At 49.2% G+C, this 15,714-nt stretch overlaps 1 protein-coding gene across 3 annotated transcripts; it reads right to left on the bottom strand.

Moving 5' to 3' along the window:
* Window positions 1–279: 279 nt before the first annotated feature.
* On the bottom strand, window positions 280–8,893 carry KLHL33 (kelch like family member 33). 3 transcript variants are annotated; one of them, XM_053660738.1, is made up of 5 exons: window positions 8,785–8,893; window positions 7,746–8,480; window positions 3,272–4,196; window positions 2,995–3,162; window positions 280–2,887 (listed from the first exon to the last, which is right to left on the bottom strand). In XM_053660738.1, the coding sequence occupies exons 2-5, from the start codon at window positions 8,458–8,460 to the stop codon at window positions 2,335–2,337; spliced, it is 2,361 nt and encodes a 786-aa protein (XP_053516713.1). In that variant the 5' UTR covers window positions 8,461–8,480; window positions 8,785–8,893; the 3' UTR covers window positions 280–2,334. The 3 variants fall into 3 exon arrangements, with proteins under 3 accessions (XP_053516713.1, XP_036984520.2, XP_036984521.2); XM_037128625.2 differs by lacking the exon at window positions 8,785–8,893 and adding an exon at window positions 8,668–8,750; XM_037128626.2 differs by lacking the exons at window positions 7,746–8,480; window positions 8,785–8,893 and adding an exon at window positions 4,978–5,077.
* Window positions 8,894–15,714: the final 6,821 nt, after the last annotated feature.

Genomic DNA, 15,714 nt, shown 5'->3' with positions numbered 1-15,714 from the left:
ATGATTTGGCTTTCTGTCACCTCCTTGGGTTGGAGGAGTAAGGACAGTGTGCCATACCTGGAGCCAGAGGAGGAGAAGTTTTTAGAGTAAGGGCCAGTTTTCAAGCCAGTCAGTTCCTGCAGAAAGATGGAGAATGAAAATGGCCTTAGAACATTTGATTTGGTGGGAAGTAGGTCACAGTAACATTGAGAGAGGATGGCTTCAATTGTGTGGTGGAGATAGAAGTCAAATTACAAGGAATTTTAAGTGCTTATTATAATAAAGAAACTTAGACAAGAATGACTCAATCATGGGGAAACTTTTATTTAAGCCCATTTTTGTGTACAGATCACAAAAGAAAGTGTTCACAGTTCACTCTCAAGACTCAATTCTTATAGTTTCTTGATGCTTCCAATTTCTTTCTTCCCCGTCTTTTTCAATCTTTCTTCTTTTCTCTTATATACCTTAATTACCCCTCCTCATGTTCAACTATGTTCCAAAACAGAATTAGGGAAAAAACCTTAATAAAATAAGGACACAAAAAATATTTTTTCCAAGTATCTCTGGGGCCAGTATTAAGAAAGATACAATAGAGGTTCCTGTATCTCACCCTTAAGAGTGTGAGAATCTTAATAAACAATGATAAGAGAAGATTGATCTATGCAAATATTTTGTCTTTCTTTGCCCTAAGCTGCTTAAGGGTCAGAAATGGAAATACCAAAGATTTAGGGGAACTGTGAAGGAGGGCATATACAATCATTAAGTGAAAGCCATTGTCTTCAAAAAGCCTCCAGAGAAGAGAGTAGGTTGGCCACAACAGCAGAATTCTCTGAAGAACCACTGGAATTTTGACTTCCCCTTTGCTATGGAGACACAGGGCACTACATTCCCCATTTGCTTCCTTTCTCTGACAGGAATGCCTTCCTCCTTCTCTGACTGGCAAGTCGGATAGCCTTCAGTATCCAGTACACCCATCTGATACTGATGTCTTCCATAACAGAAGCCTTCTCTGGGCACAGTTTACTCCTTCACTTCCGTCCTCGGGGCCCTCGCAGCACTGACTACAGTACAATATGTATGAGAAGTAGGAGGTATGAGGCAGTTTATGCGTTCTAAAGCACTTCTGAGTTCACTGAAAAACTTGTTTGTGTATAAGTCTGTCTGCTGGTCAGGAGCTCTCTGGCTTTTGCATCCTTAGTGTCTCATATAGTGCCTGGCACTATATGCCTGGCACAGTAAGAAATTAGTAAGTGTGAGGGAGAAATGAGGAGAGAAAAGAAAGAAGAAAAAAAGGAAGAGCAGGGTGGAGAAAGTGACAGAGGAAGCTGAGTCAGAGAACACTGACTCAGTGTTCCCTGGCCAAGAAAAAGGGAAATCGATTCAGAAAAAGCCTGGAGGAAAGGCACAGAAAGGAGGAAAACTAACTTTCCAGGTCCTCTCTGCCTCTCTTCTTCCTACCACTTCTTCCCATAACCTTACACAACTGTCCTCTTTTCACTCCTAATCCCTCCATTCACCCCAGAGGGAAGGAAAGAAGCTAGACAGGCTTCCGACTTCTTCCACCCCATCCCCTCCGGCTTCATATCATCCTTCTTCTACCACGGCACCTCCCACTTTGGCTCTGTCCTCCTCATCTTCCCCACGGGCAGCACTCCCACCTCATCACCCTGCCATCTCAGGGCCCTGTGCTGTGCCAGGTCCAGGTGGGGACTAGGGCCTCAGACTGAAAACCAAGAGGCTCTTAGGGGCATCCTGTGGTGTCTGGGCTGTTGAAACACTAGTCTGGACCTACAAGTTACCTGAGAAAGAATATCGTCAAGAGTGTTCAGGTGTCCAAGGGACTGGAGGGTAGAGAGGAGCAAAGCCTGGGAAAAGGAAGGGCTCAACAATTACATTCCTCCCTTCCGACTCCTCAGACTCATTCATGGACGGCCTTTTCACACTTTTCTCCTTGATTCATGGGTCAGAATCATCATTTGTCCAGCTGTCTTCTCATGGCTCCAATACCTTGGCTACTGGAGCTTCTTAACTGTCTTCCCAGTCAGATGTACTTTTCCCACTAAGAATAGTACTGGGGACCCTAAATCTTGAAGAGTTGCTCCTGGGTCTCCTCTCCTTGTCTAACTATGCAACTGCTCCCCTTTCTCAATGCCCTTTTCCCAGGAATTCTGGAGCCATCTTTTCTTCCATGGAGATCATATATTCAAAAGCAGTTTGAGTTGTAAAGCATTGTACTAAAATAAAATATGTACTATCATGAATAAAGCCTTCTTTCTCCCCACCCCCATCATCTCTGTCCTCTCTCATGATGTGTCTTCTCCTTTCCTCCCCCATCCACTGCTGCTGCTCTCCACCTCACCCAGCAGGTTTGGTTTGGTGCCGTGTGGGACCTAAAGCTACGTGCTGCACGATGGGCCGTGTCAGGATGCAGGCAGACATCTCAGACCGAGGCCTTGGCAGAGTTCCCAGGCAGAGCCATCGGCCCAGGCCAGGACAGTAAGCATGGACAAAGTAAGAGAGGGCATAAGTAAGGTGGCTATAGCCCCCCAGCACCAGGAACTCCCCCTGCAGCACGGCGCCTGCAGCTCCCACATGTGGGGAGGGCAGGGGTGCCAAGTGGGTCCAGCTATCAGTCTTTGGTTCGTAGGCCTCAAAGCTCAGCAGGTCGCCAGTCTCACCTAGCCCACCTGCAACATATAACCGCCCACCCAGAGCAGCCATGACATGGCCAGCTCGAGGTATGCCCATAGGGCTTAGAAGTGTCCCTGGCTTCTCAAGTTTGGGATCATACTGCAGCAATGAGGCCAGGAATTGGCCAGCCCCATTGCAGCCACCGCTTATGTACAATCGGCCCTCCAAAATAGCTGCTGCATGGGCAAAGCGTGGTGCTGGAAGTGCAGGTGCTGGCCTAAGGGAGAACAAAGCACATGATCAGGCAAGTCATCCTCAATTCTCCTCTTCCAAGTCTCCTAGTTTTTCCCTGATGCCTAGAACCGCAACCCCTTCCCTGCTTACCTCCAGACATTGAGCTTAGGGTTATAAGTCTCCACAGAGTTTAGGACGACACCATGGGCTCGTCCACCCAGGGCGTACAGTAGTCCATCCAGTGCCACCAGAGGGAAAAAACTCCGAGCCTGGTACAAAGGTGCCACCTCCTCCCAGTCCTCTTGACTGGGGTCCCACCTGTACACAGTGTGACAAGAGATGGGAAGAGTGACTCTGAGAGTCTGTGGTTGGCTGGGCTCATCTGCCCACCTTGGGGATCTACCTGTCTTGTTGGAGGGGGGCATACCTGAGAGTCGAAGCCAAGGTGTTGAAGTCGCTGTAGTAATCCTGTCCCCCACACACATAGATTTCATTTCCTGCTAGGCTCGTGGCCCCATGCCGGAAGCGCCCTGGGGCAGGTAGAGCAGGCAACTGCCCCCACTCCACATTCCGAACCAGTCCAATGCCGCAGCGGAAGGCCCGGGCCCACCACACTCCTCGGGAAGGCTGTGTTCCAGACAAGTCTGATTTGAGCCTGTCTCCTCCAATCACCACCAAAGCCTGGTCAGGCTCCCTCCGCCTCTCTCTACCTGGAACCTCAGACTCCACTATCAGTTGACGCAGCAAGTCCTCAGAAAGGGGTGGAGGCAGCCCTGCTGCCCGTACTTTCCGAAGCTCTCTGGTGGACATGCGGCCAAAGCGGACACATTGAAGCAGGGCCTTGGCTTCTGACTCCTGCGTCTCGGGGTTGGCAGCTAGCCAACACCGGGCAGCCACAAAGGCCTCAAATTCCTCTTGCACGTGTAGCTCATCACTGTCCAGGAGTTTGGCCAGGCAAGCAGCTGGTAAAGAAGGGAAAGTGGGGCAGGAAGCTACAGCAGGCAGGTGAGTGAGCAGGTATTGATGAGCTTTGCTCCAGAGCCTCTCTAGTCCAGGGGCTTCAGCCATGGGGAAGAGGGCCAGGCAACGGGCAGGGCTGAGGCTCTGTCCCAAGGCTCTCTGGCACAGATCCAGACAGGAAGAACTCTGGTACTGCAGAGCAGCCTGGGCAGCCCTCAGCAGTCCTGGCCATCTTGCCTGCACAACCCCAGAGTAGGCAAAAGAGACAAGGAGTCGCAGGTCCTGGGCAGAGATGGTTTGCAGAGACACCTCTGTGCCCTGGGATTCCTTCATCCCACTCAGGAGCATGGCCCCAAAGAACTCGCTGCCGCAGGCCAGGGCTGCTCGGTGCACTGAAAGAGGGAGAAGAAGCAAAGGGGTATCCAAAGTTTTGCAAACTGCAAAGCACTATCCCAACTTCACAGCCCCAACTTTGAACCAAGCACCCAAGGCCACAGGCCAAACTGTGGTGTGCAACAGAATACCATGAGGTGCTTGTTTAAATGAAGATTTCAGGAACCCATCCCTGAAAGATGGAGATGCTGATTCAGTATGTCTGAATGGCGTTCTCAGGATTTTGTATTTTAACATTCTCAAGTGTGCTGCATCTCATGTTAGTGGCCTGAAGACACTTTGATAAAATTTCTTTAGTTTTTTTGATTAAGGTCAATTAGAAAAAGATGGGTCAAGTGACTCAACTAGATGGGTCAAGTTGAGAAGATGCTATAGACTGCATTTGCTAAAAAGGGACACAAAATAGACCCTGGCCAGGTAGCCCAGTTGGTTAGAGCATCATTCCAATGAGCCAAGGGTGCAGGTTCAATCCTCCATCAGGGCACGTGCAAGAATCAACTGACAAATGCACAGGTAGGTGGAACAACATATTGATGTTTCCCTCTCTTTCTTTATGTCTCTCCCTCCTTTTCTCTCTTTGAAAGATCAATAAATTGAAAAAGAGGGGGCACAAAATAGACTGCAAAGACCGATGTGCGGCTTACATAGGTCTCTCTATACTATGCACAGAATAAAATTCTTTCTTTTACAATTGTAAGAGCCACCAACATCAGACATTCTGTTAGTCATAACACTTCACTCAGTGTTATGACACTCAGGAATAGTTACGTGCCAACTTACTTGGACTGCCATCTCCTCTTGCCCAAGATTTAGTGCTTAAGATTTCCCATGTGTTCCAGCTTTTCTCTGCACACCCCCACTTGGCATCTTGGTATAGTTTATGGAATCAGGATATTTTAAACTGGAAACCTTCCAAATCATCTAGTTCAATTAGTCTTTTCAAGACTAGAAAACTGCATCCTAGGAAAAAGAAGTGATTTATTTTCTACCGAAGTGGCTCTCCGGGCAGATCCTCGCCATCCACTGTCTCTGATGTCAGGCTGCTCTGAGCACATTTGTGTACTGGTACCCTGCTTTGCTGCATGGCCCTCAGGTGCTGTAACTGTCCTGTTAACAAATGCTGCTCAACAACTAGCTCTCATATGCTTTCTAACGTAATTCAACTCGAGGTGCTTGGCATCACCTATGGAGTACTCTGACCAAAATATTTAACCTAAATCTAATCAAGACTTTAGCTCTAAATTGAGCAAAACAAAATGGGGTTCTAGGGAATTTTTTCTGGCAGGACGTACATCTGCCATATATCTGAGTATAACACAGTCCTTGATTGGCTCCTGGGTTGAGCAAACCAGTTCTAAAAGCCATTCTTTGGACAAGCTGGAAAATTTCAGTGTTGACTAGGTGATATCAAGGAATTATTGTTCATTTTGTTAGACATGATTACGATACTGTAGTTATATGAGAAAACTGTCCTCTTTTAAAGAGAAACACACCCAAGTATTTTATCAGTGAGATGTCACAGATTTACAATTAAATTTAAATGTTAATTGTTAAGTGTGGGTGATGGGTGTTTGGGTTTTCATCTTAATATTCTCTTCACGTTACTTTGTGTTTGAAATGCTTCATAACAAAAAAAGAGGGGAATGCTGCCAGAAGTCCCCTCAGGCAGGTGACACAGGGCCAGCTCCCAGCTCCCAGGGGGGCTCATGAGCCCCAGGCTGCTTTGACCGATTGTGGCTTGTTCGTCTCTCTCCAAGGGGAGGTGATGTGGACATGGCTTCCCATCGCCTTTTTTAAGCAGATGTAGTGGCTCCCCATCATCAATGGGGAGTGGTAAACATCAATGACAGCTTTCAAATATAATATACTGCCTGCGAAAATCTGCCTTCCCTGACGCAGATAAACCATCTCATTTTCTATACCATAGGTTAGCTTCTAGCTCAGAGCCAACTGTGAGAGTGCACAACCATTTGTATTCCTCCTCTTATTCATCATCAGCCTCTCGAACTTTAAATGACAAGTTCCCATCCTTAAGTTGGAATGTGTCTTAGAAAAATGAAAAGTGTTTGAATTCTAAACCCTAGAAGGAATTTTATAACTCTAAAATTTACATTCTCCCTCCATCGACTCTATCTAGTATTATCAGAAATGATAACAAACACATTAGAGATTTGCTGTGGACTGAAGGTTTGTGTCCCCAGCCCCAAAACTTATTTGTTGAAGTCCTAATTCCCAATGTCATGATATTTGTAGGTGGGGCCTTTGGGAGGCAATGAGGTATGAGTACAACCCATCTCTATCTCTGTCTCTCTCTCTCTACCACCCCCACATGAAAACGCAGTGAGGAAGTGGCTCTCTTCAAATAGTAAAGGGGTCCTAACCTGAACCTGACTATCCTAGAATCCTGATCTTGGTCTTCCAGGCTCCAGAACTGTAAGAAATAAATTTATGTTATGTTGTTAAACCACCCGATCTATGGGGGGTTTGTTATTGTTGTTATTTTTGTTGTAGCAACCCAAACTAAACAGGATGCTTTTCCTCCTGGGAGTCCCAGAAGCACTTTGGGTCCCAGTCATTCCTCTAATGAGCAGTAGCTATGTATATGATTTTGGTCACATCTTAAAGTCTGATTTCTTTATCGGTTACATATAGGAACTGACCTAGATAATCTCTAAACTAATCTTTTTTATTTTAAGTATTTTGTGTCTGCATTCCAATTCCACTTGCAGTTCCCACATGCCTTCGGTTTGGCTGCATAGGAAGCAATGTGTGGCCTAGTGAGAGTAAGCTGGGCTAGTGGATACAGACTTGTATCCTGGGTCTCATCGGTTAACGTCTCTTAGTCTAATGTTCTTTATCTGCATCTAGGAATAATGGTACCCACCTCACCACTTTTCAATGAGAATTAAAAGCGATGGCATATGTAACAATTCATGGTACCCAGTACCTCACTAAATAAAGTTAGTATAATCTGAACTCAAGCTTCTTCAACCCTCCTTAGCTTTCCTGATGATGAGCAGAATTCACTTCAAAGTGCCATGGCCTGGAAGCCTTAAGATTCTGGCACAACAGTACCAGACCTTGCTCATTAGCTGTGGGATCACAGCAGCCATGGTGTCAAGCACACTTAGGTGAAAGGATGCACTGAGTTTTTCCGCCATGTCCCTCTGCCTTATCCTGTGTCCTAAATAGATGATGCCAAGAAGAGCCCTTGGTTAATCCCTGTTTGAGTCAATCACTTTCTGCTTATCCTACTGGCAGGGGCTGCACTTTGGCTCCAGCTGGCTGGCTGCTACTCGTTGTTGGTACTGGGCCCGGTAAAAGCCACAACCGGGAGGGTCAGGTTAAATTTATCAGGGCTCCTAGGAAAACAATGCAACTGCGCATGCCCCACTGTCAGTGGCTCAGGGGAAGCACCAAAGGCCCCCCAGGGAAATTGGGCCTGCAGCAGGAATCAAAACCACTGTGGTAGGGATCACCTGCGGCTTGCACACACTATTTGGGTAGCGTCTGCACCTGCAGTAATGTAATGTCCCACAGGCCCTCACCCCGCAGCCGGCAGCCGCCTGCCTCCAGCTCCAGGTCACAACCGACGCCCTCCTGGTATAAAAGTTCAATGCTGCGCAGGTTCTCCCTCAGCTCCTCCGCCTGGCTGGGCTGTTTTTCGTCGTCCAGGGCGCTTCCAGCCCTCTCGAATTTCCGCTGGGCCGCCGCCTTCACCCGGGGCGCCCCCAGGGCGTCTGCGGCGACCAGCAGGTCCTGCAGCGGGGCGGCACTCGGCAGCGCGCCCTGGTAGGCGAAGGTCAGCACGGCCTCCCAGGCGCGGGGGGCCACGTCGAGGCTGAGGGGGCCTCGCGGACCCGCGCCGCCCAGCAGCCGGCCGCGGAAGAGGCTGCTGACCGCGGCCAGGATCACGCGATGCGCCCCGTACACTCTCCCCCCGACCGACACCTCTTCGTCCAGCAGCAGCCTCTGCTCCCGCAGCCGCTGTGCCTCCGCGAAAAACTGGCCCGGGTGCTCCTCGCTGCGCAGCCCCTGCGGCCCCGCGGCGTCCCCTTCGTCCTCATCTTCTCCCTCCTCCTCCAGGGACAGGGCCCTGGGGCCAGGTTCCCCCAGAGGAAAGGGGGGCGAACCGGGGTCCTCGTCCGGGGTCCAGGCGCCGTTCCTCCGGCCGGGTGAACCGGCGTCCGCGCGGCCCTTCGGGACCCGCAGGGAGACGCGCCGCGCGTCCGAGCGACGGTGTCCGGGGTCGGAGACGCTCATGGCCCAGGGTCGGGGGACTGCTGCGGGGGACGGAGAAGGAGACCAGGGGTCAGAGCTGAGTCCAGAGGCGTCGGAGGAGCCCCTGCCTGCGGCCCGGCGGCGGGTCGGTCTCCCCCCTACTTCAAAGGATCCCAACCACCGCCCGCCCGCCCCTCGCCCCTTCCCCCAGCCCGCCCTCCACCCCGAGGCCAGGCGGCCGGTCCACACCGCGCGACTCTGGGCTCCACCGGGTGCAGCGGAGCGAGCACGAAGCGTGTGCGGAGCTCCAGTAGCCGCGGCCCGAGCCCAGTTCCCACCCTCCCGAGACCCCAGCGTTCCACTTGCCCTCTAACTGGAGCTTGCTCTGCTTCGGGCCGCCTGCCCCTCGGCAGCCGCGCCCGCTAATTATAGCCGGCGCTGGCAGGCTTGGGCCTGGGCCCCGGCCCAAGATGACCTCCTACCGGCCTCCACCTGTAGGTCACGTCCCGCTGCTGAGCGAGGCATATTCGGATGCCAGGGAGGATGCAGGATCGGATGGAGTGAGCCAGGGCAGAAAGGCTCCATTTATCCGACCGGGTTGGGGATGGGGGCGGGGTCTGGACTGCGCAGACCCGCGGAAACGTGGGGCGAGAGGGCTAAAGCCTTTGGGGTCATGCCTGAGCTTTGTTGATTTTCCTTGCACAGTAAAGCTGGGACCCTGGACGGAAGAGTATTGATGCAAAATGCAATGGTAACCCGCTGCGTCCCTCCAGGGTGGAGTGAATGGGGAAGGTGAGGGGGCTGGGGGCTGGGGTTTCCTCCGTATCCCGGGGTAGAGTAGGTGATGGGAGCGGAACCCAACCCTGCGTCTTCATAAGATATAGAGGACTCTACCCCTCACCTCGGTGTTCGGAGGACCAGACAGTTGGGAACATGGGTTTGATCTTTGCTGCTCAGGGGACCAAAGTCCTGGCCTGGATGGACTAGGGGCGCTCTAGAATTCTCTGTATGAGGCAGGACACCAACGTTCACTCCCTTGGCTAGGACAACACTCGCTCCTCATCCTGAGAACTCTAAATCCATGCAGTTGCAGGTATCCTCATAAAGAAGGAGTTTAGAAAAGGGGGCAGTGATCACCTTTCCCTCCCTTCTACTGCAGAGGCAGGTCAGGCCAACAAGGGCTGCTGGGGCTCACTTCCCTGGCCAGTGGCATAAAGGCTGCTCCAGGCTGAATAGTTCACCTAACAAACTGATTTAACCAGGGAGTGAAGCCAAGTTGTTCCTTAAGAATGAGGTGAGAGGGTTGGTGTTCGTGTGCAGGAGGGTCAGGAACATGGGTTGCTTTGGTCACAGCATCCTCTCCGGCTTTCAGAGATGTCACTGCTCTCCACTTGATACTTGGGTATGCTTGCCAATTAGGGGCTGAACTCCCCAAAATGGTTTGACAGAGAAAGGCAGCCAGCAGTTGTCCTGGCCAGAGAAAGGGGTGACACTGACCAGCCTGCATACCCTCTCCCCAAGTTCAGACGTTTCATGGCCTCTTCCCAGCAAGAGGAGGCCAGCACACCTTGAGCCTACGCCCAGGAAGAGGGGAAACCAGCAGGTGGAAACATATCAGAGGTTGGTCTCTGCTGCCTCCCCACCTCCACAAGGATGCTGGACTGCACTCTGAGTTCTATGCCAGCTTTTTGGTATGGGGACCGCAGCAGCTGCCCTGCCACAGTGAGGCATGTGCCCACAGCAAACACCAGAAGTTTAAAACTTTCTTGGATAAAGTTGGATAAATCTCTCTCTTTTGGGCCATCATCTACCCTCCAGTAAAGCCTTGGGACTAACACCCCCCACACTCACAGCACCTTCAAATCTATAGTCTTCTTCCTGGTTGCTGCTATGCTGATGTCTTGGCATCTCAGCCTCATCTGTGCTGTCTCAGTCAGGGGCTAGCCTGGCTTCCACCCCTGCAGAGAAGCCACACTCCCAAGATGATGGGAGAATTGGGGGCCAGGTCTGGCAAGGCCCAAGTGCACTTCTGCTGGGTCATGGGAGTCATAGCTCAGGATTCCTAAAGGCTGAGGATCTAGGCAGGACAGAGAACTTTGCTCCAGAATTCTCAGAGGATACCTCTTGGGAGGGAGGAGAGGGCTGAGGGAGACCTCAGTTTCTCCTTCACCATCCTGCTCCACCAGATCTACTGCATGCTCAGTATCTGGGGTGTCATCCTCTACCTGTGGCTGCCTTGGATCACTGCTCAGGTGGGCATAGGTATGAGCTCCAGGCTCTGCTGGGCAAAAGGAAGGGATTCCAGAACTCAGCATGAGTGAATCAAAGGGGCCCCATTCCCATCTCAACCCCAGTGCTCACAATGGCTCATTATCCTGTTCTCAGCTTCTGTCACTATCACCAACCTATCTATCTCAGCCATGTCCACCAATGGCAAAGTCAAGGCTGATGACTTGACAGTTATCTCAGGGCCCCCAGTCTTGCAAGGAATTACTGAAACCACAGACTGACTCCTGATCGGATGGCACCTACTTCCTCAACCCATAGAGCTTGGATTCTGGGCTTGACGGTTCCATCAGGGTCATCTTCGCTTTAACCAACACAGTAGCCATGGCTTTGCACACAGTGGACCTTGGGGACACCCTTCTGTACCTTCGCGGGATACTGCCTCCCTTGGTGTGTCCTTTTCTCAGGCCAGCTAACCACCCAGCATGCACTCTTTGTGACTCCAGCCTGAACAACTTGTTTTAAGAATCAGCTGGAGGCATCAAATCACTCAGTTAAGTCTCCATCTTCCCTGCCTCTGTGTTCTGGCCTTCTAGGAGCATGGGGTGCAGCTGTGGTAAAGGGATCTCGGAAATGAGTTGTGGCTGGTGGGTGTGACTTTTCACAACTGAAAACAGTTGTGACTGTTTTTCTGAGAGTGGGGGTCTTAGGCAGGCGCCAGCAATTGAAGTAGGGGATGAGGAGACTGAGGAAATGACTGTGAGAACTGGATGGATTCGGGAGGGGCCAAATGTGGGGTGTGTGTGTGTGTGTGTGTGTGTGTGTGTGTGTGTGTATAGCTGGCAGAGCAGATTTCCAGGGACCCAGAGCAGAAACCAGATGTTTTTCCTAGGAGAAATGCCAAGTGTCAGCTCTTCAAGGGAATAGTAAGGAGGATTCGTTCTGAGGGTCTCTTGGGATGAGCACTAGGTAAAAGTACAAGATGGGAAATTCTGTTTCTTGTTCCCAGATACTTACAATCTTGAGATTTGCCCCTCTGGATTGGGAAGGGACACTGCGGTGTGAGGCAAGAAGGAACAGAACTCCATTTAGCCACATTCTTTTATGGAAAAAGCTGGTGGAAAAGGCAACTAGAGCATTGGGGAGGAGTGAAGATGAGACAGCATGTGGAGCAGTACTCCTTCCTTTCCACTCACATCTCTCTCTCTCTCATCACCCATGGTATTCCAGGTCCAAACTATCTTCTTCAGTGTCCTCTATCAGCTACCAGTTTGGGACACTGCTCCCCACAAACCCCAGCAGACAAGCCACTGACTGCTTTGAGTTCCTAGATGACATAGTGGAAGGACGGCTGAGAAATGAGTAATGCGTTAAAGGGAATGAATGCCTCAAAATATCACCCCCTTAGAGCAGGGGACCTCATTAGTGTAAACCTCCTCAGAAAGACCACTTGACTTCTGATTCTGTATGTCATTTGTAAATTGACCATCAAACCACTCAGAGTGTCCTATTAAGTCCCTGGGCTGGCTCATTTGCAAAATTCCTTTACTCTTCCCAGTCTCACCTAAGTTACTAACATGTCAACGGGCTAAATGTCTGCAAGATTCATTGTCTAGAGTCATAGCTAAGCCCTGACTATGATCTGGGGTGCAGAGCCTTATTCGGGTCAGCCTGAAACACTATCCCTTCTTGGCACTCTGTGCCCAAAGTACTCTATCTCCTTTCCTCATTGCTCTCCTTTCAGGTCACAGTTTTGGGCCCACTGAAGACCACTGTACTGGACTTGGAATATAAGCACAACTGCAGGAGGTGCTGATATTTGCTGTGGAGGATTATGTTGGCATTATATAATAAGTGGAGGGCAGAGGGGGTAGGGAGGTGAAGATGGTCAGAAACCAGGGGAAGAGAAAATGTAACCATGGTGAAGCCCTGTTTCCTCCAGCTGCCCAGCAGAACCTATGCTCCTAGGAAGGGGAGCTCCCCTCTCTTCAGCTCTTGCTTAATCTTTTTTCCCCCATAAAGAACTTTGACTACAATTATGATATGTGCCTCTTAAGGATGCCATGGGAGTTAAGCCTGGCTATCCCTGGTTGGTCCAAAGAGAAGGATAAGGTGTAAAGGTACAGAAGTTGGCTGTCAGGCCTGGATGGTGTTGCTCAGTGGTTTGAGTGCTGGCTGCAAACCAAAGGGTCGCCAGTTCAATTCCCAGTCAGGACACATGCCTGGGTTGCAGGACAGGACCCTAGGAGGGGGCACATGAGAGGCAACCACACAATGATGTTTCTCTTTCTCTCTCCCTCCCTTCTGTTGTCTAAAAATAAATAAATAAAATATTTTAAAAAATAAAAGAAATTGGCTGTCAAAGACAGCCACAGGAAGTAAGTGAACTTAGTTACCAATAGTTGAATTAGGTACCACAATGTAAGAAATGTGAATTTTTCTTTGAAGATCCTGTTAAGTTCTCCTGAAACCTTAGGGAGGTGAGGGAAAATCTTTAGTTATCTTCTAAATAAATTCTGGTGGCAGAAATGTGAAAGAAGAGACACAAAACAGCAGGATAAGGGTGAGATGGAGCTTGGTCAGGAATGGTTATGGCCCAATTCCAGAGCAGAGTTATGGAGCTATTTCAGTTTTAATAATAGCACACCTCTAACTAGCATATGCTTGGGATGTCCTCACTGACTGGGTGGGCTCAACCAAGGATGCAACAGGACAGCATTCTTTTGTGTTATGCCCTACCAATTCCAGTTAATCCAAGGTTTTTGCATATCGCAGGAATGGATTCTCAGAAGGGAGGGGAGACCGGCTCTAAAACAGGTCCTATTTTAGGGGAAACAAATTTGGGGGATGTGGGATAGAAGAGCAAGGCACCCTGTAAAGTGACATGTGCAGCATACTCTCTGCTCCTTGCTAAATCTGGGGTTTCCTTTCTCTGCAGCCAAAAGGCTTTTGAAGACTTGGTGGCCTTATACTGGCTCTAGAAGTCACCACCAAAGGGAGACCGGAATCTACCTCCATCAGCACTCTGGTTCCTTCAGGATGTATCTCTGAGCAGGATCTGTGGACAAAACAAAAGCAGGTATACAGGAACAGGGCCAGCAAGTGGGGCAATTGTCGCAGAGTAGGGACTGACAATGGCACTTACCTTGTCCTCTGTGCTTGTTCTTCCTAGCCATGTAGTTGGAGGGGGACATGTGTCTTTATGAAGTCCTATAACGGTGTTCCCTTAGGATCCTGCCCTCAGTCATGAGAGTCTAGCAAAACTCCAAACTACAGGGCACAGATGCCAGGGGTAGGGCTAGTCCAACGGCTAGGTAAACTGAGGAGCAGATTCCACTCCTCACACTGCCTACTGTAACAGGAGTCTATCTGCAATCTGGCAGCCTGCCCAGGGCCCTGACATCCCTCCCCCTTTGACTGCATTCCTGTAAATCACCAGGACGCACTGAACGTGTAAGAGATGAAAACTCTGCTAGGAGGAGGAGCCCACAATTTAGGACTCACAAAGCTATGATTTTAGTCTCTTGGCTCCACAAACTTTGAGGTTATTCTTGAGAGGCCTGAAGCAAGAACCCACAATTTGCTAAGGCAATAAGGCCCCTACTACAATGCCAAGAAGGTCCTCCCTTCAAGATCCATTCCACCCTGAAATTTTAATAAAAACTTACACATAAATACTCAAGGCAAACATGTAATAACGCACTTGATGCCCAATTATAAAATTAACTACCCAAGCCTGGAGAGGCAGAGATCATTCCTGTTCTTGAATATATTCCAGGAGAGGAATTTACCTTCTTTATATTTGTATCCCAAACACTCTATCATCAATTCAAAAGTTTCTGATTTTTTTTAAAGAATTTTATTTATTCATTTTTAGAGAGAGAAACAGCGATCAGTTGCTTCTTGCACACCCTGACTGGGGACCGAACCCACAACCCAGGCATGTGCCCTGCTCAGGAAATGAACCAGTGACCTTTCACTTTGTGGGATGATGCCCAACTCACTGAGCCACACAAGTCAGGGCCAAAAATTTCTGGTTTTAAACTTCATTGTCTTAGTGCGTTTTGAACCCATTTACGTGTCTTTTCTTTGTAAATGAAAAAGTGTTTATCACTATTTTCTACTTAGTGGATAATCAGAAACTTAACCTTTTTTCCGAAGCTCATAAACACCCCAATTTTTTTCGCCCAAGTCCCACTTTATAGTCCTTTGATTGACTCTTTGGTGTACTTCCCCATCAACTTATTCATCACTCGGCAAATATTAATTGAATGGCCACTCTCAGTCCTGAGAGATAATACAGCAATGAATGAAATAAGATAAAAAATCCCCTCCTCTCAGAGTTCATATTCTTTCTTACAATTTACTTTTCAATTATAGTTGATGTACAATATTACATTAGTTTCAAGTGTACAACATAGTATACCTTATGAAGTGAGCATCCCAAGAGTTTATATTCTAATGGCAAGAGACAATGATCATTAAGTAAAATTTTAGATTAGAAGGTGATTAGTGCTATGATGAGAAATAAAAAAAAGAGAGAGCTAGGAAGTATTGGAGGAGCGTGATTTTAAGTAGGGTTGTCAGGAAGGCCTCGCTAAAATAAAAAGTTGAGCAAAGACATACCTACTATGATGGAGTAAGCTACACCTGCAGGAAGAGCTTTCCAGGCAGGAGCAATGAATGTAAAGACCTTGAGGGGTTGCCACACCTTCAGTGTTGAAGGAAACAAAAAGGCTGATGCTGCTGGAGCAGAGTGACCAAGGTGAGCAGCAGGAACTGAGATCAAGCAGTAAGTGGGGGTGGGACAGCTCCTGGTGGATCTCACAGAGCTTTAAAGAACTCCTGTTTTCACCCTAATACAGGAAAACATGCAGGGTGTTGAGTGTAAGAATGACGTAAGCAGGCTTCCATGTTAACACTGTTCCCTCTGGTTGCTGTGCTGAAAACTGACTGTAAGTGGCCGATGGTAGAGCACACAGAGCAGCTACTGCAATAATTCTGTCTTGGTCTGGGGTAGGGGCAGGGGAAGTAAAAGGAAATTGGATTCTGGATACATTCTCAAGGGAA

Source organism: Artibeus jamaicensis, unplaced genomic scaffold (assembly GCF_021234435.1).
Source record: "Artibeus jamaicensis isolate MK-2021 breed Jamaican fruit bat unplaced genomic scaffold, CSHL_Jam_final scaffold_854, whole genome shotgun sequence".
NCBI lineage: Eukaryota > Metazoa > Chordata > Mammalia > Chiroptera > Phyllostomidae > Artibeus > Artibeus jamaicensis.
The sequence above is the reverse complement of the archived record's forward strand: the minus strand, read 5'-3'. Positions and strand labels throughout refer to the sequence as shown.

What these genes read in the sequence shown, in the direction of transcription:
- KLHL33 (XM_053660738.1), bottom strand. Translation starts at nt 8,460, where the DNA reads ATGAGCGTCTCCGACCCCGGACACCGTCGCTCGGACGCGCGGCGCGTC. An exon ending in ACCTTGGCTTCGACTCTCAG is followed by an intron (nt 3,163 to 3,271) that starts GTATGCCCCCCT and finishes CACTGTGTACAG; the next exon opens with GTGGGACCCCAGTCAAGAGG. An exon ending in CCTAAGCTCAATGTCTGGAG is followed by an intron (nt 2,888 to 2,994) that starts GTAAGCAGGGAA and finishes GTTCTCCCTTAG; the next exon opens with GCCAGCACCTGCACTTCCAG.